The sequence below is a fragment of the Cetorhinus maximus genome, chromosome 22 (genome assembly GCF_964194155.1).
Source record: "Cetorhinus maximus chromosome 22, sCetMax3.hap1.1, whole genome shotgun sequence".
Taxonomy (NCBI): Eukaryota; Metazoa; Chordata; class Chondrichthyes; order Lamniformes; family Cetorhinidae; genus Cetorhinus; species Cetorhinus maximus.
Window position 1 is genome coordinate 798,871 of NC_135900.1, and position 16,691 is coordinate 815,561.

The following is a 16,691-nucleotide window of genomic DNA, read 5'->3' on the forward strand; positions in this document are numbered from 1 at the left end:
GGTGAGGGGCAGGAGGTTTAGGGGGGATGTGAGGAAAAACTTTTTTACCCAGAGGGTGGTGATGGTCTGGAATGCGCTGCCTGGGAGGGTGGTGGAGGCGGGTTGCCTCACATCCTTTAAAAAGTACCTGGATGAGCACTTGGCACGTCATAACATTCAAGGCTATGGGCCAAGTGCTGGTAAATGGGGTTAGGTAGGTAGGTCAGGTGTTTCTCACGTGTTGGTCCAGACTCGATGGGCTGAAGGGCCTCTTCTGCACTGTGTGATTCTGTAAGGGGATTAAGGGTTACAGAAATACGGCAGGTGGATGGAGTTAAGGTGCAGATTAACTGTGTTGTAACTAAATGATGGGGCAGGTTTGTGGGGGGTGGGGAGGTGGTGAATGACCTCCTGTTCCTGTGACAATGCTGCATCTCACCACATGGCCCTCGTGTACTTAGGATCCACAATGGTCAGTGGTTATGGAACTTGGGGAAAGTCAGATCAACTGAGCACAAGCGACATCATTGGCAATTTACAGGGGGTGTTCAAACCCATGGGAGTTTGAGATGGGGAGAAGGGGTTGGGGGCAGATGAGTGCAGGTTATCACTCATTCCTACAAGCCTTAAACAGAAACAAACCTTTTCGGAATTTAGCGGGGCTGCAAGGAGCTGACAGGGCTTTACACTGGCTGGCCCGGGAGCTGGGAGTATGGATTGAAGACGGACACTCTAACCGCTCCTTTGTGTTCACTGTAACTGGGAAGCCAACCTCTGCAGAACTTGCCGATGCTGATAGTGCAACGGAATGATCCGGAATACCTATACAGAAATCAAGAGAAAGTTTCACTCCAACATACGCCTGGAAAGAAACGACTGTTAGAAAATTACATCAACAACTTCTAACAATTTAAATAACACCATTAATAAAACAAAACATCCCAAGCTGCTCCACAGGAGTGATCATCAACACCGACCACATAAGGGGATATTAGTCAGGTGACCAAAAGCTTGGTCGAAGAGGTCGGTTTGGAGGAAAATCTTAAAGGAGGAGCGAGGGAGGGACACAGAGGTTTTGGTTGGGGGTGGGGGGGAATTGCAGTGTTTAAGGCCAAGGCCAGTGAAGACAGGGCCACCAATAGCGGAGTGATGGAAATCAGGTGATGCTAAAGGGAGCTCGGAGGGTTGAAAAGCAAAAGGAGGGAATTAAACAGAGATAATTAAATATTCATATTTGCTGTAATGCACTTTGATTTGGGGTCACTGAAGCTAACTGGTTTACACTTGACTATCTACACAAGAGTCGAGGTACAGACAGAGTCCCCCTAACCTGCTGACATCGCCAATTGCTGATAGTCACGGGTGTTTCCCGTCAGCAGCCAGGTTCCCATGGAGAATCTGAAATCTGAGGATAACAGATTTGCTGTTAGGTTTGGTCACAGTGAATGATGGAATTAAGATACAGATCAATGATCTGATTACATGACAGGATAGGCAGGAAGGGTTGAATGGCCTCCAGCTGCTCCTATGAAGTGGCCCAACAAACCACTCAGCTGTACTAGGGGGGGTGGGCAATAAATGGAGGCCTGGCCACTGACACCCACCAGCGCAGTAAAAACCATCAGGAGAGCGACATCCCAGCAAGACCACCAACATTCTCGGTGACCGCCCAGGGTCTGCAAGCTCGACCCTCCCCTGGTGGTCACATCCAGCCCCTCACCTGGACAATGATGTTAGTGAGTTGGTGGGTGGGGAGGATAACTTACTTTATGGCAACAAGAAAGATTTTAATTTTATTTCCCTGGCCCCTCTGTAAAGTTCAGTTAATTCAGAATCAGCATTCTGGAGCGTCTCCTCTGTGGAGCTCGGTTACATGTTCAAACAGAGAGAGAGCTGTGCACATTGTCAGTGTTGGATTTAGCAGGGAAAGCCCTTTAGTTCCTGAGCGAGGACAGGGGAAATGGGACAAGATGTCGGCTCCCGTGGCTTAACTCGATCCAGTGTTTGTGACATCACTAATACGCAGTGTTGAGTAATCCTCACCGTCAGGCCCGTGGTGATGGACAGGCCCAACCCATTTGAATGCAGGTTTCCGACCCCTCTCTTCAGTCACATGGACTTTCTTGATGAGTCCCAAACTAGTCAACACGTTGGCAATATCGTAAAGTCTGCGGATTTTAGCTGAAAAGGAAAAGAAACGTGAAAGGTTGTTTAAGTTTTAACAGGGAATATTCACTGATCAGCAGACAAGAAATCACATCATCTCCTCGTAGAATAGACCGAGGAGATTTCAGAGAGATGGGGAAAATTCACACAGGCATGTCGGTATGTGCAGAGTCAGGCAGAAGTCACTGTATTTCTATTGGATGTGGTAGCATAGCAGAGTATGGACTGGCTGAGATTCAAACTGAGGAATTCCTGTTCACGTTTTTGGTTTTTTAAACATCCCTCTGAAGAACGAGGCGGATAGTTGATATATTCAATGAAGCATATAAAGGCATGAGCCTTGACCTGAACCCCAGGAAGACCAAAGTCCTATACCAATCCACACCAAGTGTATCAAATCCAACACCTTCAACTGAGATTCATGGTGAAGTATTGGGAAAGCATTGGGATTGGGATTGGGAAGCATTGGGATTCATGGTGAAAGCATTGGGAAAGCTTCCCAAATCTTGGAAGCTATCAATCCATCCCCAAAAAATGATATTGATGAAGAGGTACATCACCCAATTCAATGTGCCAGCTCAGTCTATGATAACTAATGCACTCAAGTTTAACAGCCTTGATATACAAACATAAGAAATAGGAACAGGAGTAGGCCATTCAGCCCCTCGAGCCTGCTTCGCCATTCAATAAGATCATGGCTGATCTATTTGAGTTTCGATTTCCACATTCCCATCTAACCCTGAGTTAAAAATAATGGAAATAGGTGGGAAAAGAAAAATCTATATAAATTATTGGGAAAAATGGGGGATCGGAAAGGGGGTGGGGATGGAAGAGAGAGCTCATGATCTCTTGAGATTTCATGAGTTCAACAATTTTAGATCATGAACTCTCTCCTCCATCCCCACCCCCTTTCCGATATCCCTTTTTCCAATAATTTATATAGATTTTTCTTTTCCCACCTATTTCCATTATTTTTAAATGTATTTCCATCCATTGTTTTATCTCTACCTTTTAGCCTATTTCAATCCCTTCCCCCCACCCCACCCCCACTAGGGCTATCTGTACCTCGCTCGTCCTGCTTTCTACCCTTAATTAGCACATTCCTTAGATAATATCACCACCGTCAACACCTCTTTGTCCTTTTGTCTATCTCCACCTATCACTGGCCCTCTATCCAGCTCTACCTGTCCCACCCCCCCTTAAACCAGCTTATATTTCACCTCTTTTCTATTTTTCCTTAGTTCTGTTGAAGAGCCATATGGACTCATGCTGCTGAGTTTTTCCAGGTATTTCTGTTTTTGTTTTGGATTTCCAGCATCCGCAGTTTTTTGTTTTTATTCACTGTGTTTAACCTCGTGCGATGGCCAATGTCAGAGGAAAAGGCCAGAGATTGAGATTGCTCATTTTGAATGAAAAGGTGCACAGCTCATATAAAACAACAATTCCTGCAGTCCAATTTACAAACTAAACTCCACTTTTAATATATGTTCAACACAGGAAATTCTGGAAAGAGGAAAAAAGATAAAAGATATTAAAGTGGTAAACAGAATTTAGGTTGAAACAGACAAAACACAAACACCCTGTAGGGAAAAGCTCAGCCAAATCTAGAAATCCGAAATAGAAACTGAATGCTGGAAATACTCAGCGGGTCTGACAGCATCTTTAGAGAGAGAAACAGAGCTAATGTTTCAGAAGGATGATAGTTCCTCTCTCCTCAGATGTTGCTGAATCTTTTCCAACATTGGGCTTTTAACTTTAGGTTTCTAGCAGTAATGCTGAGAACTTTGCTTTTGTTTCACTTACTTTTAAACTTGCTGTTATCGGCAGTGTCCTGCTGACTTTCTTCAATGAGGATTTTAGCAGCGATATCAAGAGCAACAGTTTTGGGTTCAGACACAAGGAAAAGCATCACAAACTTCTCACTCATGATGCGCAGAGACTTGTCTTTCCTGCTGTTCATAGCTGCAGAGAAACAATAGACAGCACTACTAGGAGGTAAAGAACAATAGCTTCTACTTCTTTAGATTCTGCACATTTATGTCCATTAAAAAAATTAATACTTTCAAATTCCATTGGAGAGGACAGTGAGTGGAATCGTCTTCATCTCCAACAGATGCTGTTCACTGAATAGCCAGAAGGGAGCAGCAGAGTACAGCACAAGACAGAGCCACTGCCAGATGCTGGGCATCTTCACTCTTATTTAACACTGCACAGTGTGAACTGGGACCTAGAGACACCTTAAACACCAGCACCAGACAAATCTGGGACTCAAAAGCTGCTTGGCCAGCAACCCGTTACTATTAACATTTCTTTTGGCAAGACTTGCATTTCTATAGTGCATTTCACAAGCTCAGAAGTACTTTTGGTTTGAAGTGTAGTCAATGATGTAATGTAGGAAAGACAGCATCAATTTGCACACAGCAAGCTCCCACAAACAGCAATAAGATAAGAAGCTTGAGCACAAAAATAGATGGGAAGGCAAGTGGTGAGGATGACACAGAGTCTACAGAGGGATATAGACAGGGTTAAGTGAGTGGGCAAAAACGTGCCAAATGGAATATAATGTGGGAAAATGTGAGGTTATGCACTTTGGCAGGAAGAATAGAGGAGCTGAATATTATTTAAATGGAGAAAGATTGCAGAAAGCTGCAGCACAGAGGGATCTGGGAGTCCTTGTGCATGAATCACAAAAAACTAACATACAAGTTCAGCAGGTAATAGGGAAGGGAAATGAAATGTTGACTTTTATTTCAAAGGGAATGGAGTATAAAAATAGGGAAGTCTTGCTAAAACTATACAAGGCACTAGTTAGACCACACCTAGGATACTGTGAACAGTTTTGGTTCCCTTATCTAAGGAAAGATATACCGGCATTGGAGGCAGTCCAGAGAAGGTTCACTAGGTTGATCCTGGGCATGGAGGTATTTTCTTATGAGGAGAGGTTGAGTAGGTTGGGCCTGTACTCATTGGAGTTTAGAAGAATGAGAGGCGACCTTATTGAAACATGTCAGATTATCAGGATGCTTGACAGGGTAGATGCTGAGATGTTGTTTCCCCTTGTGGGAGAGTCTAGGACCAGAGGGCATAATCTCAGAGTAAAGAGTCGCCCATTTAAAACAGAGATGAGGAGGAATTTCTTCTCTCAGAGGGTAGTGAATCTGTGTAATTCTTTACCACTGGGGGCTGGAGAGGCTGGGTCATTAAGTATATTCAAGGCGGAGATAGACAGATTTTTAAACAGTAAGGAAATCAAGGGTTATGGGGAAAAGGCAGGAAAGTGGAGTTGAGGATTATCAGATCAGCCATAATCTCATTGAATGGTGGAACAGACTCGATGGGCCGAATGGCCTACTTCTGCTCCTATGTCTTATATGTTTCAGTAACAAAAGTAAAGCCAATACAGCACACGCTGGGAATCTGAAGTAAATTCAGAAAATGCTGGAAATACTCAGTGAAGCGGGCAGATGTGACACACAGAGAATCAGTGGATATGGGACTTGGGCAGGAAAGTGGACCTGATGTCGATGATCAAGTGGGATCTCACTGGACGGTGAAGCAGGTTTCATGGCCCTGACTCCTGTTCCTATTTCAATTCTTAGAGATTGTGCACAGCGACAGAGATTGCACAGGATAAAAGCAGCAATGCCGGGTACAGCTATTTAAACCGAATGAGTTTGGAAGTCAGACCTTTATCAGGTTGCATGGCTGCACAATAAGTCTTACCTGATTTATTCTCAGCCTCTACAGACTTCGCTTCCCTGCTCAGCTCCTGGCAGCTGGTCCAAGTTTCCCGCGCTAGCTCTCTCTTCTCCATTTCCTCTCCGTTGAAGTCTAGCTCTTTGTGATGGATGTAGGACAGCTGTTCTGCATACCTGTGCTGCTCTCCCCGCTTCTTCAGCGCGGCTAGAGTCTGCTGGAGACCGAGCAGTCCATGCCAGGAATACTGGTTCTTTGCCAACCGGCTGACCAGTTGAAGAGACTCCAAGACGTTCACAATGTCGTAAATACGCCTGCGCTCCACTCCTGTAAAAGCAAAATTCAGAATCACCCCAAGACAGTTAAACAATGGCTCAAACCCCCATAAACCAACCCGGAGACTGCAGAATTTGCTGTCACAATAATAGTGAGGCTAACTGTGCCCACCGGTTATTTCTCTGCAAACATTGCAGCAACTTCAGGAAAGCAGATCCAGTGTTAAATGTCAATAGGCAAAAGCTGCTACACAGAATCAGCATCTCACTGCCAAACTTACCATTGACAAACACCGAGTGGCAGGGAGTTCCTGTATTTGCATAATAGACACAAACACTAGCTTTTCAACAATGTGATAGTAGTTAATGATGGTCAATCAATCATAAGAGTATTAAAAATTAACTATTTACAAGTGTAGAGTCTCAGCCCTTCTGGTTTTAAGGCTTCAGAGATTTTTTTAAAATGTAAAATTTTAAATTTGTTTTTCTTACTGTTCCTTTCTTACTTAATATTAAATTTCCCCATTCTAATTTAAAAAACAGACTTGAATTTATACAGAATTTTTCAAGACTTCAAGGTATTCTAAAGAGCTTTACTACTATTGAAATATGTCTGAGCTATGGGTCACTGTTGTAATATAGGAAACACACCAGCCATTGTGCACACCACAAACTCCCAAAACAACACTGCGATAATGACCCAGATAGTTGGTTTTTAGTGCTGTAGATTGAGTGATAGCGATTGGCTGGGACAACATTTTACTTTCAGTCCTTGTGCTGTTAATTTCCTAATCTTTCAATCTTAGAGTTTACTCCTTGATCTTTCAAATCCCAGACTCCCCTCTGCTGCGACCAGTTCAAACTACCATTAACTGTGCAAAACCTGGTTTGAGATGAAAGGTGAGGTCTAACTAATAGTAAACGTTAGATTTTCAATTCCAACTGCAAAAATCTGGCCCAATATATTCCCCCCACCCAACTTTCTTCATTCTTACCCCAGTCCCCCTTCACCACGAGCTCACCAAGTTCAGTTGCCACTTCATCCAGGGAGATTTCTGTTTTCTCAGTTGAGATGGGATAATTCGGATAGCGGGCGAGGAACTTCTGGCAGAGAAGGCCCAGGCTTTTTTGCTTCCTGCTCGGCCTCTGCTGTTCAAATTCATCTGTGACACCATCATCGATCGCACCAAGCTGAGGGTAAAACAAAGAACCTGTTTGTACTTCACCGTCACCCTCTCCACAACCATACAGTTGTCTGTTAGGAGCTGCTTTTCCTTCTCACAAACTCTCATTCCAGGCAATAAGGAAAGGGCGATGAGGCTGAGTCTCTCCATTCCGGAGAGGAGGAAGGACAGGGCTGACCCGATGGGGGCTTTTATAATAATGCAGGATTTGATAGGGTAGACAGAGAAAATGTGGGGAGCCCAAAAATAGGGATCACAAACTTTGGATTTATTAGTGACTATCCTATTGGGAACTCAGGAGAAACTTTACCCAGAGAGTGGGGGAAATGTGGAGCTCACCACCACAGGAGGATGGCTGACGTGAAGATTAAACAGGTGTTTACCTAACATCTTTGAAATACATGAGGGAGAAAGGGATAGAAGGATATGGTGATAGGGGGAGGTGAAGAGGGGTGGGAGGAGGTTCATATAAAGCATATGTTAATGGCTGGTTGAATATGTTGTTAAACATACACAAGTGATGGTCATTGACTAAGGACTAAGAGCAAATGCAAAAAGAGGCAGCTGGAACGTTGGGCTAGAAGTCAAGAGGCAGAGATTTGTAATACTGTACCTTGTAAATAAACCTATAAGGAAAAGATCTAAGTCCTGTTTCCTGTCTCACTATCTGGCTTGGATCCATTTAACAGTGTAAACAACATGTTAGATGAACACAAACTTACTGATTTTTTATTAATGAAGTGAAACACAGATAATCAAACCCATTCTCATAGCCCACACTGCAAACCAATCCAGAAGGGGAATGAGATTCTTTCTTTATTTATTCTTACACAGCGAGTTGTTGGGATCTGGAAGGCGCTGCCTGAAAGGGCGGTGGAAGCATATTCAATGAAAACTTTCAAAAGGGAATTGGATAAATATTTCAAAATGGAAGGTGAATATGGATATGGGGAAAGGGATTAGTTGGATGGCCCACACACAGAGTCAACACCTCACCCTGTCACCATAGCCTGTGTCTGATCGTTCTGAGTGTAAAGCTGCAGGATTTTATAATCAGCTGTCTCCAGCTCCAGAAGGATATTCTGCCCATTGCGCTCTTATGCACCAAATAGGAAGCAAACTCATTTTCTTTAATTTGTTCATGGGATGTGGGCTTCACTGGCTGGGCCAGCATTTATTGCCCATCCCAATTGCCCTCGAGAAGGTGATGGTGAGCCGCCTTCTTGAACCACTGCAGTCCATGTGAACTATCGTTTTTGTAGCCGTTTTTATGAACATATGAATTAGAAGCAGGAGTAGGCCACTCGGCCCCTCGAGTCTGCTCCACCATTTAACAAGATCATGGCTGATCTGAATCTAACCTCAGCCCCACATTCCTGCCTACCCCCGATAACCTTTCACCCCCTTGTTAATCAAGAATCTATCTCGCTCTGTCTTAAAAATATTCAAAGACTCTGCTCCCACTGCCTTTTGAGGAAGAGAGTTCCAAAGGCTCATTACCCTCAGAGAAAAAAATTCTGCTCATCTCTGTCTTAAATGAGCGACCCCTTATTTTTAAACAGTGACCCCCTAGTTCCAGATTCTCCCATAAGAGGAAACATCCTCTCCACATCCACCCTGTCAAGTCCCCTCAGGATCTTAAAGGTTTCAATTAAGTCGCCTCTTACTTGTCTAAATTCCAGTGGATACAAGCCTAACCTGTCCAGCCTTTCCCCATAAAACAATACACCCATTCCTGATATTAGTCTAGTAAACCTCCTTTGAACTGCTTCTAACACATTTACATCTTTCTTTAAATAAGATCACTACTGTACACAATACTCTAGATGTGGTCTCACCAATGCCCTGTGAAACATAACCTCCCTACTTATGTAATCAATTCCCCTCACAATGAATGATAACATTCTATTCGCTTTCCTAATTACCTGCTGTACCTGCATACTGACCTTGAGATTCATGCACTAGGACACCCAGATCCCTCTGAATATCAGAGCGCTGCAATTTCTCACTATTTAGATAATATCTAAGTCATTTATATAAATTGTAAAAAGTTGAGGCCCCAGCACTGATCCCTGTGACACACCACTCGTCACATCCTGCCAACCAGAAAAAAAAGACCCATTTATGCCAACTCTCTGCTTCCTGTTAGCTAACCAATCTTCTATCCATGCCAGTGTTAATTCCTACACCAGGAGCTTTTATTTTCTGCAATAACCTTTGATGTGGCACTTTATCAAATGCCTTCTGGAAATCTAAGTACACAACATCCACCGGTTCCCCTTTATCCACAGCACATGTCACTCCTTCAGAAAACTCCAATAAATTGGTTAAACACGATTTCCCTTTTACAACACCATGTTGGCTCTGCCTGATTGCCTTGAATTTTTCTAAGCACCCTGCTTAGCACCACATCTTTAATATTAGCTTCTAACATTGTCCCTATGACAGATGTTAGGCTAACTGGCCTGTAGTTTCCTGCTTTCTGTCTCTCTCCCTTTTTGAATAAGAGTTACATTCGCTATTTTCCAATCTAATGGAACCTTCCCAGAATCTAGGGAATTTTGGAAAATTAAAACCAATGCACCAACTATCTCACTAGACACTTCCCTTTAAGACCATAGGGTGAAGTCCATCCAGACCTGGGGATTTGTCAGCCCGCAGCCCCAACAATTTGCTCAATACCACTTCCCTGGTGATTGTAATTTTCCCGAGTTCCTCCCTCCCATCCATTTCCTGATTTACAGCTATTTCCGGGAGGTTAGTTGTGTCCTCTATGGTAAAGACCGAAGCAAAATACCTGTTTAATTCGTCTGCCATCTCCCTACTTTCCATTATCAGTTCCCCAGATGCACTTTCTATAGGACCAACACTCACTTTGTTAACACTTTTCTTATTTAACTATCTATGGAAACTCTTACTATCCATCTTTAAATTACTAGCTGGCTTTCTCTCATACTCTTAACTTTTCCTCCCTCATTAATCTTTTAGTCATTCTTTGCTGTTTATATTCTTCCAATCTTCTGACCTGCTACTGTTTTTGTGTAATTAGATGCTTTTTCATTAAGTTTTCTTTTATTCATTCACGGGATGTGGGCTTCGCTGGCTGGGCCAGCATTTATTGCCCATCCCTAGTTGTCCTTGAGAAGGCGGTGATGAGCTGCCTTCTTGAACCACTACAGTCCATGTGGTGTAGGTACACCTGCAGTGCTGTTAGGGAGGGAGTTCCAGGATTTTGACCCAGCAACAGGAAGGAACGGTGATATATTTTAAGTCAGGATGGTGAGTGACTTGGAGGGGAACATCCAGGTGGTGGTGTTCCCATGTATCTGCTGCCCTTGTCCTTCTAGATGGTGGTGGTCGGGGGTTTGGAAGGTGCTGTCTAAGGAGCCTTGGTGAATTCCTGCAGTGCATCTTGTAGATGGTACACACTGCTGATACTGTGCATTTGTGGATGTAGTGCCAATCAAGCAGCTGCTTTGTCCTGAACGGTGTCCAGCTTCTTGAGTGTTGTGGGAGCTGCACTCATCCAGGCAAGTGGGGAGTATTCCATCACACTCCTGACTTGTGCCTTGTAGATGGTGGACAGGCTTTGGGGAGTCAGGAGGTGAGTTACTCGCTGCAGGATTTCTAGCCTCTAACCTGCTCTTGTAGCCACAGTGTTTATATGGCTAGTCCAGTTCAGTTTCTGGTCAATGGTAACCCCCCAGGATGTTGATAGCGGGGGAGTCAGCAATGGTAATGCTATTCAGTGTCAAGGACGATGGTTAGATTCTCTCTTGTTGGAGATGGTCATTGCCTGACACTTGTATGGCACAAATGTTACTTACCATTTCTCAGCTCAAACCTGGATATTGTCCAGGTCTTGCTGCATTTGGACATGGACTGCTTCAGTATCTGAGGAGTCATGAATGGTGTTGAACATTGTGCAATCATCAGTGAACATCCCCACTTCTGACCTTATGATGGAAGGAAGGTCATTGATGAAGCAGCTGAAGATGGTTGGGCCGAGGACACTACCCTGAGGAACTCCTGCAGTGGTGTCCTGGAGCTGAGATGACTGATCTCCAACAACCACAACTATCTTGCTTTGTGTTAGGTATGACTCCAACCAGTGGAGTTTTCCCCCTGATTCCCATTGACTCCAGTTTTGCTAGGGCTCCTTGATGCCACACTCGGTCAAATGCGGCCTCGATGTCAAGGGCAGTCACTCTCACCTCACCTCGGGAGTTCAGCTCTTTTGTCCATGTTTGAACCAAGGCTGTAATGAGGACAGGAGCTGAGCGGCCCTGGTGGAACCCAAACTGGGCATCAGTGAGCAGGTTATTGCTAAGCAAGTGCCGCTTGATAGCACTGCTGATGACCCCTTCCATTACTTTACTGATGATGGAGAGTAGACTGATGGGGTGGTAATTGGCTGGGTTGGGTTTGTCCTGATTTTTGTCTTTAACTTTTTTAGTTAGCCAGGGATGGTGGGCCCTCCCCTTTGATTTTTCTTTCTCATTGGAATGAATATTGTGTATTCTGAAATATCGCTTTAAATGTCTGCCACTGAACCTCTATTGACCTTAACCTCATTTGCCAGTTCCCTCTGCTTTCATGCCCTCATAATTGCCCTTATTTAACATACTAGTCTTGGAAGCACTCGTTTCTCCCTCAAAATGAATGTAAAATTCAATCAGATTATGATGGCTGCTATCTCGAGGTGCCTTCAGTAGGAGGGTATCAATTAATCCTATCCCGTTGCTCAACTTGATACATTGGGAGTGACGTGTTCTGAGTCAGCCACATTACTGTGGTCTGGAGTCACGTGTAGACCAGACCAGGTAAGGACGGCAGATTTCCTTCCCTAAAGGACATTAGTGTAGTAGATGGGTTTTTAAAATGACAATCTGGTCGTTTCATGGCCACTATTACTGAGAGCAGCTTTTAATTCATTAAATTTAAATTTCCCAGCTGTCATGGTGGGGATCTGAACTCAGTTTGCTCTGGTCATTAGTCCAGGCTTCGGTAGATTCCTGTCATCAGGATGAGAGTGAGGAAGGGGAGGGATGGAGGGGGGAGGGAGGGAAGGCCAAGTGCCTGAGCTAGAGGAGCTTGGGCAGGGTTATAGGGCTGGAGGAGGGGAGGCGAGGCCATGGGGGTGGGATTTGAACAGGGGGGATGGAGAGGGAAGGGGGAGGCCTAGTAAAGCGAGAAGCCTGTTACCTGAACACCACCACTGACGTTCCCGAGAGCCTCGTTCTCAATCTGGCGGAACAGTTCCTTCTTCTTCTCCCGGTCTCTGATGTCAGGACTCGCCGCGCTGATCAGCATCCTCAGGTTCGCAGTGGGCGACCAGGGCTCAGGAGATAATTTGTCGGTGAGTTTAACGGGAGTGACCTGAACTCGATCTGGGGTGCAGCACTTGCGCCACGAGAGCACGCTGGGCGTCAATTCGTTTTTCACCGGGGTTTTGGGCGACATCCTCTTTGGTTCCATGAAGAGATTTTCCTAAACCGAAAATAAAACCCGTGTGGTCAAAAAAACCAGAGATTCACAAATCACCCGATCAAGGAGAAACAACTCTACCCTTTGTATTCTTAGCCAAAGACAAGTCCACTCCACCATTGGCGGCTGTGCCTTCATCTCCTTGGGCCCTTAGCTCTGGAATTCAATCTCTAAACTTCTCCCCTATCCTTTAAAATACTCCTTAAAATTTACCTCCTTGACCGAGCTTTTGGTCGTCGGCCCTAAAGGGCAGGATCTTGTGGAGGTGACGGGTGGTGGGGGTGGTTTGTCTGCCAGCTGGAGAGCCAGTGAAAGTTCCACATTACCTCTTATCACACCTTGTCCCACTCAAACCAGTGACAGCCGCTCGCCCAGGATCGAGGACCCCGGGGGATGGAAGATCCACCCACCAAGAACTGTCAGCCAATCAGAGGCTGGTAACTCTATTGACAGCAGCACTGCCGGGAGACAGTGGCTGCTGCTGCCAATAAAACACCCAGCAGAGATCCAGGATCATCGCTGGATTCCAGACCAGAGGTGGGGGATCGTGGGGGAGGGGGGATCGTGGGGGAGGGGGGATCGTGGGGGAGGGGGGATCGTGGGGGAGGGGGGATCGTGGGGGAGGGGGGATCGTGGGGGAGGGGGACTGTCTCTCCGCAAGCCACCCCATTTCTGATGCCAGGTGCCTCGATCAGGCAACAAGTGCCTCTGAACGAGGGACCACCCCACTTACCCACCACAGCTCCGCACGGGGTTTACGTGTGGTTAGCCCCTGACGCTACAGGGTTAATATCAACAGTGGTGGCACCAGATGAGGCACTGAAGTGGGCATTAACTGCCCATTTAAGGGCCTCGATTAGTAGTGGGGTGGAAAGTCTGCCCATGGGTCATCCCAAGGCAGGGTCCCCACCCACCACCCTCCCAATGGATCAAATGACCCCCCCTACACCCAACTCGCCATAGGGGACCGCACAGAATTCGACCCAATATCTAATTACATGGCTCGGTGTCAAATTTGTTTGAAAACGCTTGTGTGCAGAACCTTGGGATGTTTTATTACTTTAAAAGGCGCTATATAAATGCAAACTGTTGTAACAAATTAAATTTTTGGCCCAAAAGTATTTACTGCGCATCCAAATACTCTCGTTGCAATTATCAGTCACTGTTAAATGGCCAATTGGAAAACACAGGCTTGTGAGAGGCCAATTTGAATTATCCCCCACAACGCACATCACAATAATTCACACGATCAGATACTACACATTTCAGTCCTAGTCTTTTCAAAGTTGGCACTTGTTAATAAATCAAAACACAGTGGACACAATTTCCAAATCCCTCTCGCCATCATTTTGGTGGGTTCACAGGGGGTTTGCCAACAGTTCTGCACCAGCTAAACAGAGAACTCCACTGTGGTGTGAGCAGTGGGGCAGTTCTCCAGAGTTACCCCCAAATACCAGAATCCAGGAAGAATAGTCCTGGAGGGAGGACTGGGCAGGGCAGATTTCTTTATTATTCATTCATGGTACGTGGACATCGCTGGCTGGGCCAGCATTTATTGCCCATCCCTAGTTGCCCTTGAGAAGGTGGTGGTGAGCTGCCTTCTTGAATTCCTGCAGTCCATGTGGTGTAGGTACACCCACAGTGCTGTTAGGGAGGGAGTTCCAGGATTTTAACCCAGTGACAGTAAATTTGTACAACAGCTGTGGAAAAAAATCAGGCAGCACCTTCTCAGACAAAGGGTAGTGGAAATCAGGAAAAGGCTGGGCTGTTGGGAGACAGTTTGGAGCTTTGGATACTGAGATTGATCTGTTTTTGTTGAGGGAGCAAAGGCAGGTAAATGGAGTTGAGACACAGATCGGCTAGAGTCTAACTGGATAGTGGGGCAAGCTTGAAGGGCTGAATGGCCTCTTCATGTTCCTGTGCAGCAGGCTGGAGGGGCTGAATGGCCTTCTCGTGTTCCTGTGTAATAGGTTCGAGGGGCTGAATGGCCTCCTGTTCCTGTAACAGTTGAAGCCACAGGTATAACAAAAAAAAACACAGACAATGCTTGATGCCAAAATGACCTACAATACTGGGAAAGTTCGGGTTATTGACTAAACCAGTGACCTGGAGGGTTAGTATCTGACCTGCTTTATGTTAAATCTAAACAAAACTGATTGAAGGAATGGACAGGTTAACAACTCCTTTACCTTCCGCGCCACTCTCTTGTCTTCACTGAGTGATTCTGCCCAAGTGTCACATTTCCCTATCCGCGGGCTCACCAGATCCTTCAGTTTCAAACAGTTCATCTAGAAAATGAAATTAATACAAACACATACTTTAAAAAGTCAAAAACTCATTCCTCATTCAATAACCCTCACTGGGGCACAGGATGGAAACTCTATACCCAGTGAACAGTCTTCCTGCTCCAATTCATTCCCTGGTGTAGGGAGAGTTGAAGCAGACAGGAGAGTTTGGGAATATCCCTATCCTGGATCCACATTCCCATTTCCCAGCCAATTCCTGCCGAAATCTCCAGCAAACCTTTGCAAAAATCCTTTTCTCCCTCTAATGTCAATCGGATTTTGTTTTAAAACTACCACCAATTTCTCTGAAATCCTTTCCTTAGATGTAACGGGAAAGTCTAAAGAGCAGAATTATTTTAACCCCTTAAATTACTCTTTAAAATTGGCGCAGACAGAAAGTTGAGCGCACGGGTGACGGGCAGGGCGATTCCTGAAGAAACTCAGATCAGGAAGGATCATTCCCAGCGGGTCTCAGGATCATTCCCAGCGGGTCTCAGGGAGGATCATTCCCAGCGGGTCTCAGGGAGGATCATTCCCAGCGGGTCTCAGGGAGGATCATTCCCAGTGGGTCTCAGGGAGGATCATTCCCAGCGGGTCTCAGGGAGGATCATTCCCAGCGGGTCTCAGGGAGGATCATTCCCAGCGGGTCTCAGGGAGGATCATTCCCAGCGGGTGATGGGATTTCAGAGTTTCAGCCGCGATCAGAAACCCAAAATGTCCCAGTCCCAAAATCTCAATGAGGCTCAATCTTCACTGAGATCCCCAAATTAAACAAATTCCAGGAAATGTAACGAGAAACAGGAGGGGGAACAGGAGGAGAAACAGGAGGGGGAACAGGAGGGGAAACAGGAGGGGAAACAGGAGGGGGAACAGGAGGGGGAACAGGAGGGGGAACAGGAGGGGAAACAGGAGGGGAAACAGGAGGGGGAACAGGAGGGGGAACAGGAGGGGAAACAGGAGGAGAAACAGGAGGGGGAACAGGAGGGGAAACAGGAGGGGGAACAGGAGGGGAACAGGAGGGGGAACAGGAGGGGAAACAGGAGGGGGAACAGGAGGGGGAACAGGAGGGGGAACAGGAGGGGAAACAGGAGGGGGAACAGGAGGGGGAACAGGAGGGGGAACGGGAGGGGAAGTGATTTAAGGTGAATAGTTCTGGAGACTGTTAGTGGTTTGAATGGGACTCACCTTGAGCGGACCTGGAGCTTCCTCCACAGGACAAACAGGGACTGAACCAACTATAAAACCCGCACCGACTGCATCAGATCCCGACCCCCAAACCTTCTCCCTCTCCCCGCACTCTCCCTCTATCTATCCTCTCTCCCTCTCCCCACACTCTCCCTCTATCTCTCCCTCTATCTATCCCTCTCTCCCTCTCCCCACACTCTCCCTCTATCTCTCCCTCTCTCTCTGTCCCACTGTCTCCCCCTTTTGTCTCTCTCTCTCTCCCTGTCTCTCTCTCTATCCCCTTGTCTCTCTGTCCCCTAATCTCTCTCTCTCTCTCTCTGTCTTTCCCTCTCACTCTATCCCCCCCCCTGTCTCTCTCTCCCTCTCCATCCCCTTCTCCGTCTCTGAGCCGCGGAATCGAAAATTCTGGCGCGCTCCGATATTCCAAAGACGTC

General features: G+C 46.0%; 1 protein-coding gene across 1 annotated transcript in view; it reads right to left on the reverse strand.

Moving 5' to 3' along the window:
* LOC144696399 (transcription factor E2F7-like) overlaps positions 1-15,075 on the reverse strand; it is a 34,426-nt gene extending 19,351 nt beyond the window's left edge. Inside the window, exons 1-7 of the mRNA XM_078567643.1 lie at positions 14,977-15,075; positions 12,506-12,790; positions 7,139-7,307; positions 5,869-6,168; positions 3,949-4,107; positions 2,023-2,160; positions 622-801 (exon numbers count right to left, since the gene is read on the reverse strand). Coding sequence (XP_078423769.1) covers positions 622-801; positions 2,023-2,160; positions 3,949-4,107; positions 5,869-6,168; positions 7,139-7,307; positions 12,506-12,790; positions 14,977-15,075 — 1,330 coding nt within the window. The remainder of the gene's footprint in view (positions 1-621; positions 802-2,022; positions 2,161-3,948; positions 4,108-5,868; positions 6,169-7,138; positions 7,308-12,505; positions 12,791-14,976) is intronic.
* Between the last annotated feature and the right edge of the window lie 1,616 nt (positions 15,076-16,691).